Source organism: Epargyreus clarus, unplaced genomic scaffold, assembly GCF_041222505.1.
Source record: "Epargyreus clarus isolate Ecla_fem2 unplaced genomic scaffold, WU_Ecla_fem_2.2 ptg000008l, whole genome shotgun sequence".
NCBI lineage: Eukaryota > Metazoa > Arthropoda > Insecta > Lepidoptera > Hesperiidae > Epargyreus > Epargyreus clarus.
In genome coordinates, this window is record NW_027332216.1 from 3639206 (window position 1) to 3649003 (window position 9798).

Sequence of the window (9798 nt, forward strand, 5' to 3'; positions counted from 1 at the left end):
ATATATATATATTTTTTTTTTTTTTTTTTTTTTTTTTTGTTTTAGTCGATGGCTTCTCGGTCTTATGACCATTTTTCCAATGTCAATTTTATAAAAAAAATCTTATAAACACTAAATTTTCTTGTAAGTATTAAACATTTTCTCTTTACAGATTATGCAAACATACAGTATAAATAAAGTTATATAAATAACAATATTCGTAATATTAAAACGTTGATAATTTCTAAACTTACTTGTACATATAACTCGTCCGTTAAGAAATAAAATACCTAATGAATATATTGCACTGGGATCAATGACCTTTCTCATATGACGGTCATAGATTAGTAAAGATTACTCACTCCTAACAAGAAAGTGTGCCCAGTTTTAAGAATTGAAATAGTTGCGTAAAAAAGTTTTGCCACGTCTCCGTATCCTAAAATGCCCCTTAAATATTTGAAATAATTATTTATATATTATGTAAATTACGCAGTATTAGTTATTTATTCGTAAATTTTCTCTAAAAATGTTTTTATTTGTCAAGAATTCAAAAAAAGAACTTACTAATAAGCCGTTTGTGGCTTCATTCAATTTCAAGGCGGCGAAGTATCTTTACTAATCTATGACGGTAGTAATCAAAATTAATTCCATTACAGTGAAAACACAAACTTTTTTAAAATGTTTATTACTTAAAAAAATAACAACTATTTATATACAGAATCACATTGCGATGATTATAATTTCGCTTTACAAACATTCTTCATTACAACGTATTGCAATATAGAAACCGGTTAACGAGCTGGAATTCTACTATTAATCAATAATAAATAATGTATAAATCATAAAAATAAGATTCATGCTTACAATTAAACTAAATATTTCGAATATAATTTATTTTAAGTATAACATTAGTGGGCATGGGCAGTTAAAATACGGACACTATTATTTTGCAAAGTTTGAATTTTGCAGTGTGAAAAAACATAATTTTCTATATTATATTTTGATAATCACGGACCGTGTCTGCGTGGCTGTATTACTGTATAGGGAAATACTTGGCTGCTACGACAAGCGTCCAACACGTTTTGTCTTTAGATGTAAATTAACTATAAATAGAGATGTGCCAAGTCAGGTCGACTCGAGTATGCGAGTAATAAGTGGTACTCGAGTACCAGTGATACTCGAATACTGACGGTACTCGTACACTGACTCCAGTCTTATGTTATTATGTCAAACGAGTGAATGCAGAAGGAATGTGCAAGTAAGTAACAACTTGTTTAATTTTGTTTAGTGAGTGCGTTTTTTTTTGGTTTCCGTGGTTCTGCGTGTTACAAAGTACTCGAGTACTTCATGCTAACTCGAGTACATTTTGAATACTCTGGACTCGAGTACTGACTCTATTCTTTTTTATATGAGTACTAAAGTACTCGAATACCAAAAATGGCCGACTTGGCACATCATTAACTATAAAGGTCCGACCACACAGATCGCACAATTTACGCGAGACTTGGCGTTGCAGTTGTAACAACTCAGTACTTATTAGTAAGCGGTCACCCAGAGCGCGGCGAGTACCTACGGAGTAAGTTAATAAGTACAATTTTAAAATAATAAGAATAGTAAATACAAATCTTTTGATAATATTAGCGACAAAAACCCTGCAGCTCGTTTCCTACCTCGTAACTTTCTAGGGATGGGAAGCGAATAATCATTTTAAACTCGATCGTCAACCGATTGCACAGCTTAAATAATTTCAATGATAAAATTGGCCAAGCTATATTTATATTTTTTTCCTGTTTATTACATTTTTCTCTTAATTAACGCCAACGGCACCTTCGTTGCTTAACCACTAAATAAAAAATATTACAAATGAACGATATTTTCAGTCATTAATGGCCATAGTAAATCGATTATTTACAAAAATCGAATATTTTCGTAATTTTAATAGGAAATACCTCTTATAATCTTCAAAAAACAAAAATTGTTCTATATTGCAAGAAAACTACCTCAAAAAGCCACTTTTGAACACATTGACGGGATATTGGATTACCATTTGATAATAATAATTATGGTTGTACAGGGCAGAAACAGATTTAAGACTGAAGACAGACAATTGGAATATTTAACTAAATGTTCAATACAAGATAAATATAAGGAGTATTGACCTCAAATAATATTTTAATAAAAAAAACTAACTATATATTGTAATATTGGTAAATATTACTAATACACAGAAAAAATCTGTTATTGTTACTAATTAGAAACTTTTAGCCTGAAATCCATCAAGCTTATTAGATTTATAACATTTTAAACTAGGTAACCAATATTTTTAATTAATATTCTTATTAATATTACTAATCGTTATATTCATACATGTTGTGAATCTGTTTCGTACCTTATTTCAATAAAAATGTATTTGAAACATGATTATTTATAAATAACAACTATACTTAACTATTACTCCGTTTTTAATATTGTGTGCTTAATATACGTATTTTCTCCTAAGTTTGAAATATGATAATATTTCAATAACAATGTCATACATACAACAAATTAGTAAACCAAGTCGTGAACATCGGTATAAGTGCTAATATATTGCAAGGATTAAATAGGGTAGTATATCTGTCACTACCTTTAATTCTTCTAATTCGACGTCCTCAAACTATTAACATTTAAGGCTTAATAAAGGCATTTCATAAATTATTCTATGTTCAAGAATACTTACATCGCGAGATTTCGTTAATGGAAGATTCCTGTGCTTAATATTTCTGTAAAAAAATGCAAATCTGTTTGAAAAATTCCTATTAAAATACAATTGAACAATCTGAACTAACACTTTCGCAAGCGTGGCGGAAAAAACATTTTATTATTTATTTACTATAACCAGCACGTATGTACGTTGCTCGCATGTATATGTATATATTATATATACACGATCATCTATTAAACGGGCATAACACAAACTTCTATAATACCAGCTTATATTATCCTCATCTTAAAATATTGCACTGTTATCCGATTTACATATAATTAAAATTTCCGATCCGTAAATTTTATATGCATATGTAAATTCCGGACCGGAATCGGATACCGGGAAGTGGGCCAAATTTTATCCAATATATATGTAGAAACCGGCACATGTTAAAGTAAATAACAGCTGGTAAAATAGATTATAACTAAACTAATGTTGTAACTAAATGCGCTGATTACCAAATTATTTTTATTGTATCATCAGTCATAACAAAATGGTTTATATTTAGATTCCACGGCACAAATCTGGTTTTTAATCTAAGGCACTTACTCTGTTTTTTCGATGACATATGTTTATCGGAAATTAATTATAAAATTTTACCGGTTTGGTAGTTAAAAAAATCTGCATAACTTACCAGAAAGTTGAAGGAGTGTGATGTCTACAAGTCCACACTTGTCCTGCATAGTGAATTATGACCTACACCTCTCAAGAGATATGAAGACTCGTGCCCAGCAGTAGGACAATAATAAAATCGAATCGCCCATAGTCATTTCAGTTTCAATTATATCAGTTCTTAAAAAGGCCAATTTTATAACATTCAAATTCCCACAGTGATAAAAACGCGTTGAAAATTAAAAAAAAAACTTTTTAGCAGTTCTTGAACTAGCCAATTGCATAACATTCGATATTACAGCCACAAAAATACTTATAAGCTAACAACATAGACAATGTAACCAAACAGACTTTAAATACATAATATTTTTAACACATATGAACTTAAAAGTCACGGCGGTATGCATAACTCATTTTAGCTAACCTAGCCCAACACCTTAGTTTTTGGCATTCAAACCCACCAAAAATTTAAATTATTCTTCAAAAAACAAACAAAGATTGTCGAAATTAAATTAAAAGGTTGATACAAAATTCTAGACTAATATTATCGCGGAATTGAGACGATTCAACTATGTCTTTTAATATGTAACAGGTACTTTATTGCCGATATTTCGACCCAATTTGTATGGATGATGAACATCACTAATCACTAGTGAACGATCAAAACTCGGTGAAAAAGGTCAAAAGGTTCTTTTATAAGACGTTGAAGCAATCCTAGCTATTAGGCTTAATTACAGAGGGTATTTTATTCTATTTACGCCAGAATACACATTGATTGGCTCACAAGCGGCTTACATATGTTTTTTTTTTCTTTTATAATATAGGAGTAGCAGACGAGCATGCAGTCCACCTGATGGTAAGTGGCTACTGCCGGCCATGGACATTTGTAATCAACCCCAGATAGGATTAGATATTCCTACCTGAGGTCGGCCACAGATGCGCCGCTACCCCTGAGGACTAAGCTGGAACGCCTCCGAAAAGTCTGTCTCCCTTACCACACCCTTCAAACCGGAACACAGCATCACCTAACACTGCTATTATTAAGTAGAAATAGGTGTGGCGGTGGTGCCGCCGGAGTCGAACCGCAAAGGGTTCTACCACCTTTCGACCTCTTTTATACGGCATATATAACCTAAAAGCTCACTTCAAAGTCTATTTGGCTACAGCCCATAACATAGCGAAGCTACAATTTGATAACCTAACTACTGCACACTAAATATCATTTATCCGGCGTATTACTAGCACTGATATGTCTTGTCCGTTTCCCACTGCCCGTGGCCGACTTGTTCTTGGGCCGTTTACGTTCACTGTCCTCCTCACTAACACTGTTACACCGAGCTTTGGGGCTCATCATCGAGTCGGAACCAGAATCCCTTTGAGACTTTTTCCTCTGTCGTTTAGGTACACTGTCACCCATTAGCATTTCGCTGAATAAGCGCTGACGGGCCTCCCAGTAGAGATTCTGTCGTTGCATGATCTCTGGGTATTTCTCCTCGAAGGCCGTGTCTGGAGGGATGAGCAGTTCCCAGCCGGTGTTCGGGTTGTACTTGGCGACTGATTGCATGATTTGCAACACGTCTTGGGGCGGCAACCGCACCGCCGCGGTCACCTTCCGCCGGTCTATGTACGTGTGCTGCGTAAACAGGTACAGCTGGAAAGTGAAAAATGTAATGTTAGACGAAAAGTTGAGAGACGAGCAGTAAATACGCTACTTACCGTACTGAAGTTTCGTCATTGCATGTACACGTACAGTACTCTTTTGTGAGGTTACGTCGTGGGATTTAAAATAACAACCTACAGTCCATTCCTTAAGATCTCACAAGAGCCCAAGATCTCGTGTGGCGTCGCCCGCCGCGCTCTCCGACACCTCCAGCAGCTCGTGACTCTTGCTGACGTCACTCACGGCGAGGGGGGGCGGGGGCGCGCGGGGGGCCCACACGCCGCGCCGCTGACGTCACTCACCACGTGGTCCCTGGCCGCGGCGTGCAGCGCGGAGGGCGCGAGGGGGGGCGGGGGCGCGCGGGGGGCCCACACGCCGCGCCGCTGACGTCACTCACCACGTGGTCCCTGGCCGCGGCGTGCAGCGCGGAGGGCGCGAGGGGGGGCGGGGGCGCGCGGGGGGCCCACACGCCGCGCACGCAGCACGCGGCGCCGCTGAGCGCGGTGAGCAGCGTGGCCTCGCCCGCCGCGCTCTCCGGCACCTTCAGCAGCAACCGGATCTCGCTGAACGTAAGCAGTTTTGCTGTAACACACGCACACAATCCATTTTAACTAGCGATGCAACGGATATCCGGCAACTATCCGGCGACCTAAACACTATCCGGCCGGAGCACATTAGGTGCTTATGATTGAAACGAACGAGTTTTTGAAAAAAGAACAAAACATAGTTTGTATTATTCGACCATCGGATAGTATCGCTTATAAGGATCAAAAGAAAAAGGCTCATCAAAGGATATCCGGTATCGGATTTCCGGCCAAACAACTATCCGTTGCAATATTATTTTGAATATAGCTTTGTAATATGTAGTTATTTTAGTATTTTATCATGACATATCTTCATAAATGCGGTTTTATTAAATTAAGTTTTAAATTTCCAATAAATCTCCTTTAGTATCACAGGCTGTTATTTTGTTACTTTAGATACATACACATACATAAAAATAACGATTTTTTTTTGATTAATCTAAAAAATTTTATGTTAATTAAAACATTTATGAAAATAAATGTCAAATTTTATAAAAAACTTCATTAGAAATGACATAAAAAAATTAATAATAATAAAGACATAACCAACTAAGACCCACTTACCATTATTCAACAGCTCCTTAACCTGATCCTGCAGCGAGACCTTCTTGTCGGCGTCCACTTCATCTTCCTCGTGCGGCGGCACCAGCGCCCGCACGTACTCCCGCGGTCGCAACGTTAAAGCAGACCCGTCTGACGACGTCGCACTGAACAGCTTCAAACGTTCCAGCTGTGGTTTCAAACGATTATCATGTGACCTTTTCGTTTTTAGTGTTCCACAACCAAAAGATAAGACCAAACACATTTTATACTATAGACATGGTACATGCACACTACAAGTCGAAAAAGTGAGAGAACCGCGAGCGCATTGACATTTTTCATTTTACTTACATAGACAAATATTTTATAAGGGACAGAGCTATTGAAATAATATGATAAAAAAGACAATTAGCGATGACCTTGCTTTACGTTTTTACAAGACTCAACAATACACTGTCCTGACACTGATAGCAATACTATTCGACATGCTAATGCACTACCACGTCCGCTCGGGCCGACGGTCGCTGACTTACAGCTTATGACAGTGACGTATGCGCTCGAGATAAATACCTACCTACCCACATACAGTACACTAACTGAATTTAAGGATAAATAAGTAATTTATTCTAACTGAATAATTATTTACTCATCCTCCATATATATTAGGGATATGAAAAAATAATATTGTTTTTGTAACTATCAATTTTTACCTATATTATGAGACTAATTTTGGGATGATATTTTTTTTAACCCTGACTTTTCAGGGACTCTAGACCCTTTTTAGATTATCACTTTTTAGAAAATTACATTTTCCCAATGTTATTTAAGATTGGTTCCTTTCCATGTTACCATTATAAAATCATAACTGACCTCAGCATGATCGCTCTCAGAATTCTTCCACATGGCGTCGAACCAGGGCTCCTCGGAAATGCGTTGCGACATAGTCTCGAAGGACTTCTCCCTCGCCTTCTTCGCGACTTCAGTCTCTTGCCGCGCGAATTTCACTGTAATCTGTATGACAAAATGTAAAATTAAATATTTGTTAATTAAATAAATATTCTTAATTTTTTCATACAATATAGTAACACTAAAATTACCCATACAATATTACTCCATTTCTATGAAATATAGCAATGTAATTCATTACCAAATCATTTCCATCCCATTGCTATTAACATTACACATACATTGTTAACTAAACTGCACACGCTTTAGAAAACCTATCATAAAAATTAAAAAAAAAGGGTACTATCATTAGTTCCTTACAATGTTTTTCTTTCACTATAAGTCACTTGCTTTAATTCATTTCTAATATGTCAACCCTACAACTTAGACTAATCATACAACACCTCATATATTAAAATCCCTCAAGTAATTTGGACTGTATGGCATGCCAACGAATGAGTCATGCATACATATTGTCGAAAAACAATACTCCACAGTCATGTAATAATAATTCATCAACTATTTTTTTTATAATACAGGAATAGCAGACCAGCAAGCAGTCCACCCAATGATAAATGGCTATTACCACCCATAAACATCTGTAATCAATCCCAGATAGGATGACCCCAGAAAATATTATCACCCCAGAAAATATTATCACAAACCTGCTGTGCTTCAGGGGGAGCCTCCTCATCCATTTCATCATCCCCTTTACTCTTCTCCATACGCTTGTCTTGCTTATCGTGATATGAATATGAAGGCCTGAGCTGCACAATACCTGAAATTAACCAATCCAAAACTATACAAATGAAAAATATGAAGATGGTAGAACCCTTTGTGGGTAGACTCCAACAGAAGCACTGCCACATCTACATCAAATAACAGTAGTGTTATGTGCTGCTGTGTTTTGGTCTACAAATTCACAATTGGCCAGCATGGTAGAATATGGTGTAATGTTTCTGATTCTGAGAGGAGACCCGTGCTCAACAGTGGGCTGTTAATGTGTTTTGGTTTAAAGGGTAAACTAGTAAGGGAGATATACTTTTCTCAAGCATTCCAACGTTAGTCCTCAAGGCTAACAGTACATATGGCAGACCTCAGACAGAAATATAATCTTATCTGGCATTAAGTATGGATGTCCATGGGCAGCAATAGTCCTAGTATGACCCCCTGGTGGACTTGAATTGTTAGTTTCTCTATATTACAAACTAGCTGACCTGGGAAACTTTGTACAGCCTCAAAATCTATTTATTTCATAAAAAATATAGCCTAAGTTACTCGTGGATAATGTAGCTTACGGATGGTAAAAGAATTTTAAAATCGGTTCAGTAGTTTTTGAGCCTAATCATTACAATCAAACAAACAAACAAACAAACAAACAAACAAACAAACAAAGTTTTCCTCTTTATAATATTAGTATAGAAAAGTAATTAATAAAAATAGGTAACCTTGTATGGGAGTACAATGCAACTCCTTATCCTGAAGGATGGCGACAGCATAGTGCCTTGTTTCAGTGCACGGGCCACTGCTCTCATAAACTATTTTATCCATTATCCCATGCTTAAAGTATTTGGCCTTTTCTTTCTCCTTATTCCTTGAGTAGTGTGGTTCCTATTAAACAATATAAATATTACATAACAACACAAATATAAACATTTTTGAACAAGACAAAACAATGTTAGTGATGAAATACTAAAGATTCAAAGTAGTTGGTGAATTTACGTCCCAGTCAATATATTATTCATATTATATCATTAGAATTCCATATTGTAACTTATTCTATACTAGAAAAGTCATAGAATCAATATGGTTTGATCAGAGAGGTACCACCATCATAGTTCATCAGTTCTCACGCAGTTCTTACAGTGTAGTTGAAGAATTTGGATGTCAGCTAACTTATGTATGAGCTGACCAACTTATTCCCTTATAAGGTGTGGTAAGTTATTTCTAATTGACTTGGAATCCATATTGATGTGGAGTAGGCAATAATCACCTACCATCAGGTGGAATGATTTCTCATTTGCTGTTCAAGCCTTCAGACAAAATCTTACCACATTCAAAATTATTAATAACCGATAAAATAACTTCAAGTATTTTATTTGACGATGAATTACACAACTACCAAATCATTATAAATTGCATCATGCAATTCCTAAGTACTAGATGAATTTACGAACCCATATTCATTACCTGAGCTCCATCAGTATTCAGGGCTATTTGCTCGCCTTTAGACGAGCAATACTTGTCGCTGTATGTATCTAATCCGACCTCCAGCCTAACCATTTGATTCTTAGGCTTCACAGATGCATTCGTGACCTTAACGTTCGTCCAATCCCTATTTGCAGGCCTTACAGGATACTGGTATATGTACAAGTTCTTTGCCAACGCTTGGGACAAAAATACAGGTATCTGGAATGGGAAAAAGCAAGAATAACACGAGAAAACTAAAACTTTTCGTACAATAACATAACCTAGTTTTCTACCACGTTGACATACGCAATGCCGCGGATGTATTACCTCCTGTACCACTGGGTCATCGTCTTCCATTGTGTATTTCTGTTTGAATCCAATAAAATTCAACGCATTTCAGAAAAAGATTTTAGATTTAATACAGCGACCAACACGCCAGCTCCCAGATGACAATTTGACACTAATGACATACAGGACAGACTGGCACCGCTGTCAAAAGTATGCAGATTAAATACACGTTTTCTGCTAGGGAGGACCATAGT

The 9798-nt window shown here is 36.3% G+C and overlaps 1 protein-coding gene across 2 annotated transcripts in view; it reads right to left on the bottom strand.

Annotated features, from left to right (window-relative positions):
- Positions 1–1777: 1777 nt before the first annotated feature.
- Positions 1778–9798, bottom strand: part of Polr3E (RNA polymerase III subunit E) — a 148008-nt gene continuing 139987 nt past the window's right edge. The window contains exons 2-9 of one of the 2 annotated variants that reach the window (XM_073075704.1): positions 9584–9685; positions 9257–9475; positions 8515–8677; positions 7732–7844; positions 6992–7132; positions 6146–6311; positions 5395–5579; positions 1778–4988 (exon numbers count right to left, since the gene is read on the bottom strand). In XM_073075704.1, the coding sequence (XP_072931805.1) occupies positions 4557–4988; positions 5395–5579; positions 6146–6311; positions 6992–7132; positions 7732–7844; positions 8515–8677; positions 9257–9475; positions 9584–9613 (1449 nt within the window). In that variant the 5' untranslated portion in view covers positions 9614–9685 and the 3' untranslated portion in view covers positions 1778–4556. Of the gene's footprint in view, positions 4989–5394; positions 5580–6145; positions 6312–6991; positions 7133–7731; positions 7845–8514; positions 8678–9256; positions 9476–9583; positions 9741–9798 lie in introns of those variants that run through there. The other variant, XM_073075703.1, reaches the window with a different exon arrangement.